At 40.1% G+C, this 15591-nt stretch overlaps 1 protein-coding gene across 2 annotated transcripts in view; it reads right to left on the bottom strand.

Moving 5' to 3' along the window:
• LOC307030634 (aminopeptidase N-like) overlaps positions 1 to 15591 on the bottom strand; it is a 40554-nt gene that overhangs the window by 15001 nt on the left and 9962 nt on the right. For both annotated transcript variants that reach the window (XM_079667169.1, XM_079667170.1), the window contains exons 2-7: positions 8645 to 9547; positions 7670 to 7812; positions 6878 to 7017; positions 4374 to 4500; positions 2528 to 2682; positions 28 to 141 (exon numbers count right to left, since the gene is read on the bottom strand). In XM_079667169.1, coding sequence (XP_079523295.1) covers positions 28 to 141; positions 2528 to 2682; positions 4374 to 4500; positions 6878 to 7017; positions 7670 to 7812; positions 8645 to 9246 — 1281 coding nt within the window. In that variant the 5' untranslated portion in view covers positions 9247 to 9547. The remainder of the gene's footprint in view (positions 1 to 27; positions 142 to 2527; positions 2683 to 4373; positions 4501 to 6877; positions 7018 to 7669; positions 7813 to 8644; positions 9548 to 15591) is intronic.

The following is a 15591-nucleotide window of genomic DNA, read 5'->3' as shown; positions in this document are numbered from 1 at the left end:
TGTGTCTGAAGGTGATAAAGATCTCACAATGTTCCAGGTGGGCTCTGCGTAGTCCGCCCCGAGGTATTCAACGTACGACGCGAAGCCCTCGTTCAGCCACAGGTCGTTCCACCACCGCAGAGTCACCAGGTTGCCAAACCACTGAAGACCGGAAAACATTAAATCAGTTCAGTTTGAGCTGCGCAGGGAGGTGCAGCCAGACGACGGTTTGAACTGAAAACAACCTTTATTCAAAGCAAGTTGATTTACACAGCACCTTTCAACACAAGGCAATTCAAAGTGCTTTACATGAATTAACCTGTTAAGCCCTGAGCCTGTTTTTCAGGTCTCTGGCTCGAAAATGACATAAAAACCATTACTTATAGTGAAACCCAACCTTGATTGATGGATAGTAGATTAAAAGCTTTGGGAATCCAAACTATAACATATAATAAGTACCTTGTATCAAGATTGATGCAAAACAAGTGAAATTTGACCTTTTTAGAAAGACTTAGCAAATAAATCCACTTCTGGGGCCATCTGAGTGGATTTGACCTATCTCTGGATCCCATTGGTCAATTTTGATGATTGACACCTCTTTTGAACTGTAAGAGCCAATAGGGAGGGGGAGTTCCTAAATCCACCTACACGTTACCCATTGAGGAGTGAGAGTGATGCGCACGCAGTTTGCTCAAAACGAAAGCTACGTTGAAACGTCTGAAAACTGAAAACTATTTATTTCCATAAATATGATGATGGATCATCAGTGATCATTTCAAAGGGACACAGAGTGATTGGATTAACCTTCAGCAGCGTTTATGCGTTTTAAGGCCATTGAACACAACTTTTGATCAGAAAACATTAACGGTTCATATCGTCAGTTCGCTGAGTTTCTTCCCATTAAGTGGGGATGACACATTAATAGTTTGTTACATGTTAAGAAGCCCTGAGACACAGTTTCGTGAATAGTGTTTTTTAAAAAAAGGTTTTAAGAGCTTTAAGAAACATTTTATCAAAGGGCCTTTAAAAACACTAATTTCAAAGCAAAGATGATAAAACATGAATAACAAAGGTACATGAATTAAAGCTACAGAGCAGTGTGAGAAACACACATCTGAAGTGTTCAGCTCTGACTCTCAATCATCGCTCACTTTTTAGCAGACATTGTTTTCTATGACCTCACTTTCTTTCTACTTTCTTTTTTAACTTATCCTTTAGTTTTTTCATGTTTCATGCAAAACGAACAAAGTTCTAATCTGCAACCCAACATTCAGAAAATCCAACGGATCCTGGCCGTATCTGTGTAGCATATCAAATGTATTTGCTCCCAGACATGCATGTGGCTTGCTGGTTTTGGACCCCGTCCCCCATCTGTAATCTGCCTTTTGCATTTTGAAACACACATATCTTTTTCCAAAAAGCATGACCCAAGTTACTCAAAAGAAATAGCTTCATTTTGGGACTTATCAGCCAACGATTGAACAATCTCGTTTCTAAATACTATTACTATTAATACAATTAAGACAATAACATCTTTGAACAAATAAACAGCTTTGGAGGTGAGAGGAAAGATATGTTTTTTTAGATGAACTGTCCAGAGAAAATTCCCAGGCTCATATTTCCACATCCCTTCTGATGACAGGCGTTAAACACATTTCTGTGTGCGCTGAATGAATGTTTCCCCAGGTGAGGATCTATCATCGAGGATTTTGGCTCACCGTGTGTTTACACAAGCGGTGATTTACTTTACACCAAATTAATGTCTTTTCTATTATGATTTTTTCTCATGATTATAAAAACTGAAAGACATAATATAAGAGAAGAATAAGATAAGAAGTACTTTACTGATGCTAATTTGGGAAATGTTTGCGTCGCAGCTGCATCAAAAAACAAGGCATATTTCAGTAAAAATTCAAAGACTAGAAATAAACATACATCTCATTAGAAATAAAATAGCATTAAAAAAAGTAGAAAATATACAAGTTGAATTACATATTTTACATATTATAAAGCAGGATATTATATATACATAAGTATCTGAGGAATGGATTATTAAATATTAGATTGAATATAAATGTAAAATGTACAGTGTGATTTTAAAGGTCTCCTATCATGCTATTTCTAGGCATATATTATGCGTCTCAGATATATACAAATATATAAAAAAAACATGTCTATGAAGTGTTTTGCTCAAAATACCAAACAAATCATGCATTTAAGACATCCCTCATATCCCTCTATTCCAGCGCTGTTACTAAAGTGCTGATTCTGGAGGAGAGCTAATGCCTGCTCAGAATTATAACGCAGATACAACTAAATGCTGCCGTGATCAAAGGCCAAATCTGGATCAGCTCCGTTTTGTTATTGCGCCTGTTTTTAGAGATGTGGGAACAGAGGAAAAGAGAGAGTGTTTTGTTTTCTGACACTTTGTGAGTCTCCTGAAACACCGGGCGGGACACATGTTTATGTATAAAAGACATCCAAAAGTGCATTTTGCATGATAGGAGACCTTTAAGAGAACACGATGACAGGGATGTTATTTTCTTACCATGTGAGCGAGTTCATGTGAGATGACGCTGGTGACTGTCTCTTTGTTTCCATTAGAGGATATGAAGGGGTCGAACAGCAGGGCCGTCTCTCTGTAGGTCACCAGACCCCAGTTCTCCATCGCCCCGGCGTTAAAGTCAGGGAGAGCGATCTGATCTGGGGAGGACATCAAAAAATACATCAGAAATACATCAGAAAATACATCAGAAATACATCAGAAATACATCAGAAAATACATCAGAAATACATCAGAAAATACATCAGAAATACATCAGAAAATACATCAGAAAATACATCAGAAATACATCAGAAAATACATCAGAAAATACATCAGAAATACATCAGAAATACATCAGAAATACATCAGAAAATACATCAGAAATACATCAGAAAATACATCAGAAATACATCAGAAAATACATCAGAAATACATCAGAAAATACTTCAGAAATACATCAGAAATACATCAGAAAATACATCAGAAAATACATCAGAAAATACTTCAGAAATACATCAGAAAATACATCAGAAATACATCCGAAATACTTCAGAAAATACATCAGAAAATACATCAGAAATACATCAGAAATACATCAGAAATACATCAGAAATACATCAGAAAATACATCAGAAATACATCAGAAAATACATCAGAAATACATCAGAAAATACATCAGAAATACATCAGAAAATACTTCAGAAATACATCAGAAATACATCAGAAAATACATCAGAAAATACATCAGAAAATACATCAGAAATACATCAGAAAATACATCAGAAAATACATCAGAAATACATCAGAAAATACGCCAAATGTCTTGAATGGACCATCAAAGCCCTGATGTTCATTGTTCTTTCTGTATGTGGTGGTTTTTCCAACTTTTTGCATATTTTTGTCTCTTTTTTTGCTCGCTTTCTTGTAAGAACTGTCTCACACAACCATTAGCATATTTATGGACCCATGGTCTTATTAGGCACTTTCACTGAAACCTACCAATCAGAGTAGGGGCAGGTCTTCACAGAATACGTTTGGGCTGAGCGTTTGGGGAACAAAATCAAGCTTTTTAAAAGGCGAGTGGATTTTGGCAGGCAGTGAGTGCGGACCAACGATTGAACGATAAAAAGAATGGCTCTCACCAAGTACGACTCGGTTCCCCTCGTTCGTACCAAAGAGCCGTTCAAAAGAATCGGCTCGTTCGCGACCGACACATCACTACTTCACAGCGTATACTGCCACCCGAAGTCCCCGGCAGGAAGTCCCCGGAGTTGGGGACCTCATCACTCCACCGCTCCCATGTTGTATTTTGTGTTGCCATAAGTTAGTCCTTCTCCGTTGGTGAGTTTGGCTAATGCTTATGCTAATAATGCTAATGCGAGCAAATAAAATGGCGGCTTAAAAAAAAAATCTTTTTACGGGGTGTGGTTTGCAATTCGCCCATCCAATCAGAAATTGGAACCTTTTTCTCCCCAGTTAGTGCCTGCTCTCTAACTGGGGGTGAAAAGGTTCGCAAAAACTAGGTTCTAGTTCCAGATCTTTTTGGTGTGAACGCAAAATCCCAGGAACTATCGGAACTATTCCTGGGAAAAGTACTTCCCTGATGTGTTGAAAGCCCATGATTCACTATTTTTAGTTCCTTGTAATGTTGTTCTAAAAAACACTAAAATATGATAATTTCTGGAAGTTATTCTCTCCAACAATTGTTAAAACGTCCACCAGCAATGCAAGAAAGGTTTATGTCTTTCCATTTGAATGGAAACACATAATGCTTGGCTAAGGGAGATAAGAAAGGTCATTAATATTTCTTTCTTCACAGGAAAATGTTTGCATTAACATGTTGACATACCTGACTTTGAGAGTGGGTACGATGTGTTGTAATATTTTTCATAAAAGTGAAGGATCGGCCCTGTGACGTTCAGAGCGTAATCTCCCTGTTTGTCTTCTATCGCTTTCCTGCGAGCCCAGATTCGGATCTGCAAAAAAAAGCAAGATAAGATAAGTTGTATCTTTGTTTATCTCCTCAGGCGTTTGTAGCAGCAACAGGGTCAGAGTGAGAAACAAGATTTACCCAAGGTACAAATAAAGACAAAGTCATAAAGTAACAAGATATCACAGTAAAACGTTGAGCATTTGTTAAATATGTGAAATATATTTAGACAGATTTAGGTCCTACGAGCTAGCTTACAGCAGATCTGCAGTCACATCAGAAGGAGTCATGTGACCACATTGTTCAAATAAGACCATCAAACATTTTAGGTGAGTTTCAAACAACAGAGACAGATGTCCAGCTTTATAATCCTGAACGTCACCAAGCGCTCCGTCCCAGCTGTGTGCGTCACTTTTTAGTGTCCCCTGGTCTCCCAGCTGTGTGCGTCACTCTTTAGTGTCTCCTGGTCTCCCAGCTGTGTGCGTCACTTTTTAGTGTCCCCTGGTCTCCCAGCTGTGTGCGTCACTCTTTAGTGTCCCCTGGTCTCCCAGCTGTGTGTGTCACTCTTTAGTGTCCCCTGGTCTCCCAGCTGTGTGCGTCACACTTTAGTGTCCCCTGGTCTCCCAGCTGTATGAGTCACTCTTTAGTGTCCCCTGGTCTCCCAGCTGTGTGCGTCACTCTTTAGTGTCCCCTGGTCTCCCAGCTGTGTGCGTCACTTTTTAGTGTCCCCTGGTCTCCCAGCTGTGTGTGTCACTTTTTAGTGTCTCCTGGTCTCCCAGCTGTGTGCGTCACTTTTTAGTGTCCCCTGGTCTCCCAGCTGTGTGCGTCACTCTTTAGTGTCCCCTGGTCTCCCAGCTGTGTGTGTCACTCTTTAGTGTCCCCTGGTCTCCCAGCTGTGTGCGTCACTCTTTAGTGTCCCCTGGTCTCCCAGCTGTATGAGTCACTCTTTAGTGTCCCCTGGTCTCCCAGCTGTGTATGTCACTCTTTAGTGTCCCCTGGTCTCCCAGCTGTGTGCGTCACTTTTTAGTGTCCCCTGGTCTCCCAGCTGTGTGTGTAACTCTTTAGTGTCCCCTGGTCTCCCAGCTGTGTGCGTCACTTTTTAGTGTCCCCTGGTCTCCTAGCTGTGTGCGTCACTCTTTAGTGTGCACTGTTCTTCCAGCTGTGTGCGTCACTTTTTAGTGTCCCCTGGTCTCCCAGCTGTGTGCGTCACTTTTTAGTGTCCCCTGGTCTCCCAGCTGTATGCGTCACTCTTTAGTGTCCCCTGGTCTCCCAGCTGTGTGCGTCACTCTTTAGTGTCCCCTGGTCTCCCAGCTGTGTACATCAGTCTTTAGTGTCCCCTGGTCTCCCAGCTGTGTACGTCACTTTTTAGTGTCCCCTGGTCTCCCAGCTGTACTCGTCACTCTTTAGTGTCCCCTGGTCTCCCAGCTGTGTGCGTCACTCTTTAGTGTCCCCTGGTCTCCCAGCTGTGTGCATCACTCTTTAGTGTCCCCTGGTCTCCCAGCTGTGTACGTCACTTTTTAGTGTCCCCTGGTCTCCCAGCTCTATGCGTCACTCTTTAGTTTCCCCTGGTCTCCCAGCTGTGTGTGTCACTCTTTAGTGTCCCCTGGTCTCCCAGCTGTGTGCGTCACTCTTTAGTGTCCCCTGGTCTCCCAGCTGTTTGCGTCACTCTTTAGTGTCCCCTGGTCTCCCAGCTGTGTGCGTCACTCTTTAGTGTGCCCTGGTCTTCCAGCTGTGTACGTCACTCTTTAATGTCCCCTGGTCTCCCAGCTGTGTGCGTCACTCTTTAATGTCCCCTGGTCTCCCAGCTGTGTGCGTCACTCTTTAGTGTCCCCTGGTCTCCCAGCTGTGTGCCTCACTCTTTCGTGTCCCCTGGTCTCCCAGCTGTGTGCGTCACTTTTTAGTGTCCCCTGGTCTCCCAGCTGTGTACGTCACTCTTTAGTGTCCCCTGGTCTCCCAGCTGTGTGCGTCACTCTTTAATGTCCCCTGGTCTCCCAGCTGTGTGCGTCACTCTTTAGTGTCCCCCAGCTGTGTACGTCACTCTTTAGTGTCCCCTGGTCTCTCAGCTGTGTGCGTCACTCTTTAGTGTCCCCCAGCTGCGTGCGTCACTCTTTAGTGTCCCCTGGTCTCCGTTGTGTTTTGAGCTTCTTGCAGCGTTTCGTTTATGCGGCGCTTTAAGTAAACGCTGCTCATGTTTCCTCCAGTTGCTGAAGATGTTTCTTCAGGTGTTCTGGCACATTTGTGTATTTACATTTGCATTGCTTTTGAAACTGCAGCAGGTTGTAACGTGTTTGCACCTGTCGGCCACCGTAAAAAGCTCTCAGATAAACATAGTGGATTCAAAGTATAACATGGAAAGTATGCATACAGGAAACTTGTACAGGAGCCTACTTCCATCACTGAGCACACTTTTCTATATATCTCACCAGCAGGTTGCTGTCTGGCATTGAATCGATGCTAACGAAGTCACAGACGATGAAGCCCAGCAGGTATGTGGACATCTTCGCTGTGGGTTCGAACGTCGTCACTTTAACGGGAACGCCGTCGATGATGGAGTCTGCAGAGTCTGTTCAGAGAGAGAAATCATCTAATTAGGTTATGTTTCTGATGTTTGCTCACTTTCAAACATGTCAGACATCTGTACATGTTATACTATCCTATGTGTATTCAAGTAACGTCCTGTAGTGTAAGCATATAACTGCTAAAAACTGCAGTATATTTGACTATCTATCTATCTTGTAGCATTTATTTTATCAAAATAAAAAAAGTTACTTGTATAAGTTACTTATTATTATTATTATTTTTAAATAGCACGTCAAATATCCACTATATAACCACCAAAAGTTGCCAAAAAGATCTCATTGTTGAACTTCAGCAAAGCTGCCCTGGGAGAAATGTAATGTGTTAAGCAAATAGAGAACAGCATGACGCGTCCTAAAACCCGGAAGTAAACTTCTTCCGGTTCCTTCGACAAAAATGCAATTTCTCCATAGGATTTTGGAAAATAGCTGGAAATAAGCTCTGTGGTTGAGACACATTTAAGAGACGGATCACGTTTTGTTCAGCCGGATAATCTCCACATGTCTACCCTACTTTTATAATTTTATAATCATAAATCTAATCGATAGATAGACTTGCTGTACATGTAGTTCACTTCCCAACACTGCCTTCCTATTCTGATCAGATTTGACTCTTTGTTTTTCTCCTGAGGAACTAACCGGTCTTGATGCCGTTGGACAGAGCCACGGTTTCTCCCTCGTGAACGATGGTGACGTTGAAGGAAGCTTTCATGGCCGGCTCGTCGAAGCAAGGGAAAGTTTTCCTGGCATACGTAGGCTGCATCTGTGAGGTAGCAACAACTCTGCAAAATGTTCAAATTAAACATTAAAAATTCAATTCAAGGTTTTATTATGCACAAAGCTACAGTGTAGAAATGGCAATGACATTCTTGTGACCAGAACTCCTCCAACAACGCAACATATATAATAAAATACAAAAATACAATGTACAAGAACAGAATGTGAAATTAAATAGCGTACATTAAGACAACATTAAATACAGTTTACTGCGGTGATTTAGATAAATAAATAATCAACCAAGAGGAACACGGTGTGACAATTAAAGGGGACGTTTCCTAAAAAACTCACTTCGTCCGTGAACAAACATCTGGGGTTTACTACACTTTTGGTAAAACCTTGGATTCAAACATATTCTAGTGATCAGCTCAAAGTGGATGACCCCGGCTAACTCCTGGCTAGTTACAAACTGGGCGTCATTGGTAAAGCTGAGCAGTTAGTGACCTCAGATGACCTCTAATAATGCTTAACTGTAAGCGGAAGTAATTTTAACAGGTAAGTTAAAAAACCACTCCAACAAGAATGGGAAAAGGAGCTTTAAATGTGTCATGTTTATTACTGTTGTTAAGTTTTAAAGAGGACATATAATGCCCATTTCCAGGTGTATATCAGTATGTGTCTCTATTTTAAAGAGTCCTCTCGAGCTGATGGTGGTGCGAAAGGATTTTAGCCTTTGCATACTATTTACATGACAATAAAAGCATGAAAACATGTTCTTATAAAAACCTAAAATAGAGGTTTAAAAACCAAAAAAGAGCATTTCATGTCCCTTTCAAATCTATGATCGTGATTATTATTATTATTATTATGATCGTGTTTAGCTTCATCTTTACCCACTTCTTCACTCCGTCATCAGCGTATTCGCTCCTGTAGAAACCCTCCAGATCGTCTGCCAGCTCGCCCTGAAACTCAGTGTGCAGAACATACATCGCTCCAACACTTAATCTGCGACTCAGCTGAAGAACCAAATACTCCGTCTTCACAACGAGCCACGACTTCAGAATCGATGGAGAAGATGCTTCACCCACGGCGCTCAACTTGGCGAGGAACCCATCGAAGTTGGTGAGGTTCAGCTTGTTGGAGTGGATGATGATCAGGTCTGTTTCCTTCACACATTTGAACACCACAGTCGATTCTCCAGTGAAGATATAGAGTCCGTTAGCGTCGGGTTTCAACCGAGGAAACAAGGTGACGTTATAGGAAACAGGAGAAAGGGATTCTGGGAGTCTGTATTTGTCCCACGGCTCTTTTGGGGTGAAAGGTGTAGTAATGGGACCACTGGTGCTGCCTGTTGCTTTATCCTCACTGTTTCCTCCTCGCTTCTTGGCCTTTTCTTTATCTAAGGCGACGGATAAAGCTATAATTGTAACCAGAGCAATGGCCGCCAGCACCAGAAGCCCCAGGCCCACATTTTTACTGACGTGGATGACTTTGGCCATGTTTAAGGCACCTGGCTGCTATATCTTCAGAACGGTTTCCCTCCCCCTTTCAGACTAAATCTCCCCCCTCTTCCTTCGCCTGAGACTAAATCTAAAACTTAGGTTAATATTAAGCTGTCTTTGGCTCTTTTTTCTTGCTGTAACAAATGTAAATGTCCCCTCTGAGGGACAAATAAAGGTTTTCTGAGGCTGGAGGAGATTAACTCTCAGGGTTTTCAGTCGGTGTTCGTGCAGCAGGTCTTCTCCCTCCTCAGTTAATAGTTCAGCTATTAACGTGGCAAATAAGACATTTTCAAAGCACCTGAGGAGACAAGAGAGGACACGTTAGTTATCAAAGTCAAGGTCAACTTTATTGTCAATCTTTCAGTTTGTGTGTACAGACAGAGAGATCGAAATACCGTTTCCCACAATCCCAAATACAAAAACAAATATATATAAAAATATTTATATCCTATATATACATAATCAACAGACACATTTATACATATGCACACATTAAGACCAACATAAAAAAACAACAATCAATATATACAAAATAACAGTCACTTCAATATCTTTGAGAATGTACTTCAGTGCAGCGATGTCCAGAGCAACGTTAAAAGTGTCTGGTGCTGGAACAATTCTGCAACTCAGACAGGGAGGATGCAACCATGAGTGTTGAGATCAACTAGCTTCGTAGTTGTATTGTTAGTGTTAGTGGTGGAATGTCACTACAGTAAGTTCATGCACTCAAGTATTGAACTCCTATTTTGAGGGAAAAGTTTAAAGAAATACAAAGATAAGCAAAACACTTCTGAATATTAGTTTTTTGGGGTCCAGCAAGTCACTAAAGGAAACATTTCCATTTCGAAGATATTAATTTAATGAAATCCGTTAGATTGACAGGGATTTAATATGTGGTCGACCTTCTTGGTATTTTTTGAGAAACACAATGCATACATCTTTTTGTAATTTACTTTTCGTCGAAATGTAGTCTCAAACATAACAGCAAGCAGTAAATGACATAAATATGTTCCTAGTCCTTTTCAGCAATACACATGCGGACACAAATAGCAGATGAAAACACATTAGAATATATAAACTAAAGAAACATAACATGAAGAAAAATGACATCAACAAATAGGGAGTAGTCATATCTTTACCGCAGGTTTAAGAAAACTAAATCAGGCGTATGGGGCATTACATAATGAGTCCACTGCTCCCAGTATGAAGTAAATAGCTCCAGTGTATGAATGAAAAAGCATTTCTCTCTTTTCCATTTTATAAATGTTCATCCACCCATTCAGAGTCGAGGTCTTTTGATGACCGTTTCCTGGTTAACGCCTTTCTTAGCAGACAATGTGTTAATTTTTGATGACAACTACTTTTATTTGATTTTAATCTTCTTATTTTTTAAACTGCTTGTATAAAAAACGTTTCTATATAAGTTCATTTTCCATTTTTAGAGCTAACTTTTTTGCAATTTACATTACATTGTAAATTGTTAGACGCTTTTATCCAAAGCGACTTACATATTCAATACTGTGGACAATCCCCACAGGAGCAATTTGGGGTGAAGTGTCTCAGGGACACAACGACATGCTGACTGCAGGGGGGTTTGAACCTGTGTGCTTCTCTGATCCCAACATCAATTCACTAGTCCACTGCGCTACACGTCTCCCTACTGACAGTGCAGGTGGAAAATAACGGTCACGATGTTATCTAAATTATTTTACAACGAGGAAGTGTTCAGCCGAGAACAACTTGATTAGAGCAAAGATCGCAGTGTAACAGTCCTGCCTGATATGCTACAGACCATAAAGGGGCTTTACAATCTCAGACGATATAAAAGGTCATAGTAATAAAGTGGTGGATGCAAAGAACTTGTATATCAGTGAGTAATATATATATATATATATATTTATATATATAGTCAAACCAATTCAAAATCTCCATGGCCATCTCTCTTAAAAATGTATTTGACCTCATCAAACGCGTTCAACAGCCCAAAATATTTAGATTTAAAGAAACGAGCTGCAGTTTCAAAAACGATGCATATAAAAACACAAATATGCCAAAACATGATGGAGAACTTACTAAATATAAGCTAAAATCCCTCTGTCCCACACACTGAGAGGACTCTTTAAAGTAGAGACTCTACGTAAGGGATCATGTGCTGCGAGGCGGTCATTATGGGGAAAAGAACACCGACAGGCTGATCAGGAGCCCGACGCGAAGCGGAGGGATCTAGATCGGCATGAAGGTGTTCTTTTCCCCCTTAGCTGTGATATAATGAGCATATATCACGGCCTGAAGTGAGCTATTGCTTTTATAAAACGGTTACCAAGTGTGGCAATATGAAAGAAAAATACACACTCTAATTTAAATAGTTTTTATTCGTAAATAATGATGTTCAAAATAAAATAGTCCCTCCGTTGCCTTCTGCACAAAACATAGTGCAAGGTGGTTGCTATGCAACAATACTAACAGCGAGCGAACATATTAGACAGAGAGCGTTGATCCATTATTTGGCTGTTTATTTACATTAATGTGTATGTTGCTGTTTATTGTGCATCCACTGAAAAACTGTCTAGCATCAGTAGCATGGCTTACGTGGTCACTTGTATAGGTTGAGGTTGTTCGAGGCTGTTGCTTGGCGTGGCGAGAATATTGCTCCACTTTCTCCGGTCCCCGAGATTGGGCTTCCAGTAGCTCTGGAGAGAGCTTTCGCACCTGTGGCCACTAACGGTCATAATTTCTCTGCTTTGTTTCAAGACCTGCATCAGAAAGCTTTTGAATGGTGGTACTTTTCCAGTTGGTCTACCTGCTCTTCACGTAGCTCTGCATGTCGTAGTTTAGGTGCTTTTTTTCTGGAGATAGGCACTGCTCAATCCACTCCTCCATACTATAGTAAGACCCCCCCGGAGGTCAAAGTTAATCTTAAATGTTTCCATTTTATGCTTTGTAAGTTTGTTTCGAAACGGAAGAAATTTAAATATATTTATAAAACTGACAAGTCAAATCAAGCAATGTGATTGGTCGATAGCGTTTTTGCGGACCTCTTTGATAACAGATTTGAAAACATCGTTGCTTGCTTTAAAAGTAGCACAATTCATTATGTTAAACCTTCGAAAGTATCTAGATATCCCTGCCCTAATGCCAAATGAACTGCACACTGAATATGTGTCGCCGTTTGATGTCTATGTCTGGACCGCTGCGTCAAAAAGGAGGGCTTCTGCCCCGTTACTTCTCCGCTGCTTTCTTGTTCCAGTACAGTTTGCTTTTCAGCCCAACCGTATACTGTTTTTCTCAGACGCGGAGGGATACTGACTTGTTGTGAAAAGTAACTTACAATTTTACCCGTGGTATACGCTCAGTATATCACGGCTAAGAACCAATCAGATTGCTTGATTTGACTTGTCCGTTTTATAAATACTGATATGCACCTGAACATCAACAGGAGAGGACTCTTTAAAGTAGAGACACTACACACTGATATACAGCTGAGTATCAGCAGGAGAGGACTTTTTAAAGTAGAGACACTATATACTGATATACACCTGAACATCAGCAGGAGAGGACTATTTAAAGTAGAGACACTACATACTGATTTACACCTGAACATCAGCAGGAGAGGACTCTTTAAAGTAGAGACACTACATACTGATATACACCTGAACATCAGCAGGAGAGGACTATTTAAAGTAGAGACACTACATATTGATATACATCTGAACATCAGCAGGAGAGGACTCTTTAAAGTAGAGACACTACATACGGATATACACCTGAACATCAGCAGGAGAGGACTCTTTAAAGTAGAGACACTACATCTGATATACATCTGAAGATAAGCAACATCATTTTCTTACCCCTACCGTGTTTATGTTTTTAAAAAAAAATGTTGGTCAAACTGTACTTTTTGAATATCTTGATTTTGTGAAATATATGTATTATTTAATTTATTTTGCCATTATGGTATCAAAACATTTTTAAGTGTTATTATTGTTCATTTTCTAACAAATTAATTCCTCTCACTGGTTTTAAAAAATATATGTTTACTGTACTTAGTCTTTTGTATGTATATGTATATATATATAGTATTTTATTTAAACATGTTGAGCTTTTAATATCTTTCTCAACTTTGGACCCTGCCTGAGGTCAAACACTCATCACATTGTGAAAACTGAGACATCTTCATAACAACGGGGAAAACGTGATCAGCAAGGGGCTGTTTAAAGTCCACGGCTCACGTTCCTGTGAAGCTGTGATTTAGTGACATTAACATCTCCAGAGTGTGCACTTTGCTACCTGTGTTTGGTTATACCGTACTTAATGGTCCCATGTCATGGCCATTTCTACTGATCATAATTCCATTGTTGAGGTAAACTAGAATAGATTTATATTATTCAATGTTCCAAACTCACATTGGTTTCTCATACGGCATCTCTGTAAAGTATGTGTATTCACTCTCTGGCCATTTGGACCAATCCGCGTAGCCCTTACGTCACTTAGCCCCTTACGTCACTTGGTTCCCGGAAATCCCCAACGAGGCGTTCTGGGGCAGCACAGACAGGTCTTCTCTGTGTTAGAGTTGTACTCGCTACAGGGTGTACTTTGAGGGTTTGTGACTCTGCAGACCGTTTACATGCAGAACAACCTACATAACACACAAGGGGACGGGTAATAACCGGAAAAGCATGACATAGGACCTTTAATAATTATCAGAGGTGGATTAAAGCAAAAGTAGTAACACAGCGTAGAAATAATCTGTTTTGATTTTTTTTATAACCTGTTAAAAAATATTTAAAAAGAGGATATATTCTGCCTTTAGGGTTTTTCCCTCTTTGCTGTAGTGTGTTCTATAGGTTTTAGTGCATGTAAATGGTCTGCAGAGGCTAAAATCCCTCTGTCCCAATCCCCAATCAGGGCCTCCAAGGACCCGAGGAAGGCTGCAGTCTCTCTCTCCTTCTCCTCTGGGCTGCATGTGTGACATGTGCAGCATGTGTGGTGTCTGTTTGTGAGACCGTGTGTTTTGTTCATTGTTAGGACATGTGCTCCAGTGTACCTTTGTACTTTCGACACTTTCTTTAATAAGAAAGTGGTTACGTTGCAAATTGGCTGGTGAGCCCTCTTTACTTTCTTTGACTGATTAAAACCTCCCCTTGTGGCTTCAGCAATCAGTTTCTCCTCCTTTTTTCTCTCTCCCGGTTATTTTATATGTTTTTAATTGCCTCTGAACATACAGTCCAAACAGCTGCGCGTTATATAAATGCTTTTCTCATGTTCCAAATGTCCCTTTTGGCCACGTTCCTCAGAAATATAAGCCAAACTAATGCTTTCCCTTTCGAGAGCGGGATAATCTTGTGAGTGGGAATGTTTATCCCGGGAAAACAATGACACATATGTTCCTGGAGTAAAAAATAAAAACAAGAGGGCCATGTGACCTCCTCCTTCATGGTGTAGTTTTAACACACTGCAGCCTGCAAGGACCGTGTATTCTTATATAAGAAAATACCTCTTTTATTATCATATGATCAGAAACATGCAAGGACACTTAGTCAGAAGAAAGTACCTGTATTTCCTCACAGTTACATACAAAAATACTTGCGTAAAAAAACGTCTAATTGATGCTGTTTTCCTCTTATATTTATTGGTACTGCATTTTATATTGAGGGTAGTAATCAGGGTACAGTACTTTTATATTTTGATACTCAGATTAGGTCACTGAATGCAGGTTTAAAGTAACCCTCCCTCCCTGTGTACAGTTTACATGCAGCCAGATGTGGTTTGGATCCAGTTCAGCCCACGCTGGGTGTTGACAGCAAAGAAGTCTGCATTGCACAAGTGTTATTTAAGTGGTCTACTGAAATAGCTGATACAAGATACATGGGCCTTTAGAGAAATCAAAAAGAGGAATGAAAGGGTCACTCAACTGGACGCTTTAATTTAACTTGATATTTTAAATAAACAGAATTTCAGAAATGATTTATTATGAGATGTTATAACATTATCTTATTTGGATCCTTGCAAGTACTGTGCATTGTACTACTTGGAAAACCTGTGGAAGGATTTTTGTTATCAATTTATTCTAAATACGCATTTTTGTACATCAAATTAGGAGTGGTTAGTTACGTGTTCTGCTTTGACTCTATAGAACAAATGTAAACTGGACACCTGCTTTCTAAAGAAGTTAAAATAAATAATTGATTAAAAAAAATGATATATTTAAATATTATTTTCTTTTCTTCATTCTATCTTTAATATGTATAGAAACATAAAAAGCATAATACATTTGAATTAAAGGTGGGGTAGGTAGTTCACTTCAGAAACACTTATTGTTATCTTCCATGGAATGCTCTTAAC

Source organism: Notothenia rossii (genome assembly GCF_949606895.1).
Source record: "Notothenia rossii genome assembly, chromosome: 2".
NCBI classification, from domain to species: Eukaryota; Metazoa; Chordata; class Actinopteri; order Perciformes; family Nototheniidae; genus Notothenia; species Notothenia rossii.
Note: the sequence above shows the minus strand (reverse complement) of the source record. Positions and strands in the feature narration are given on the sequence as shown.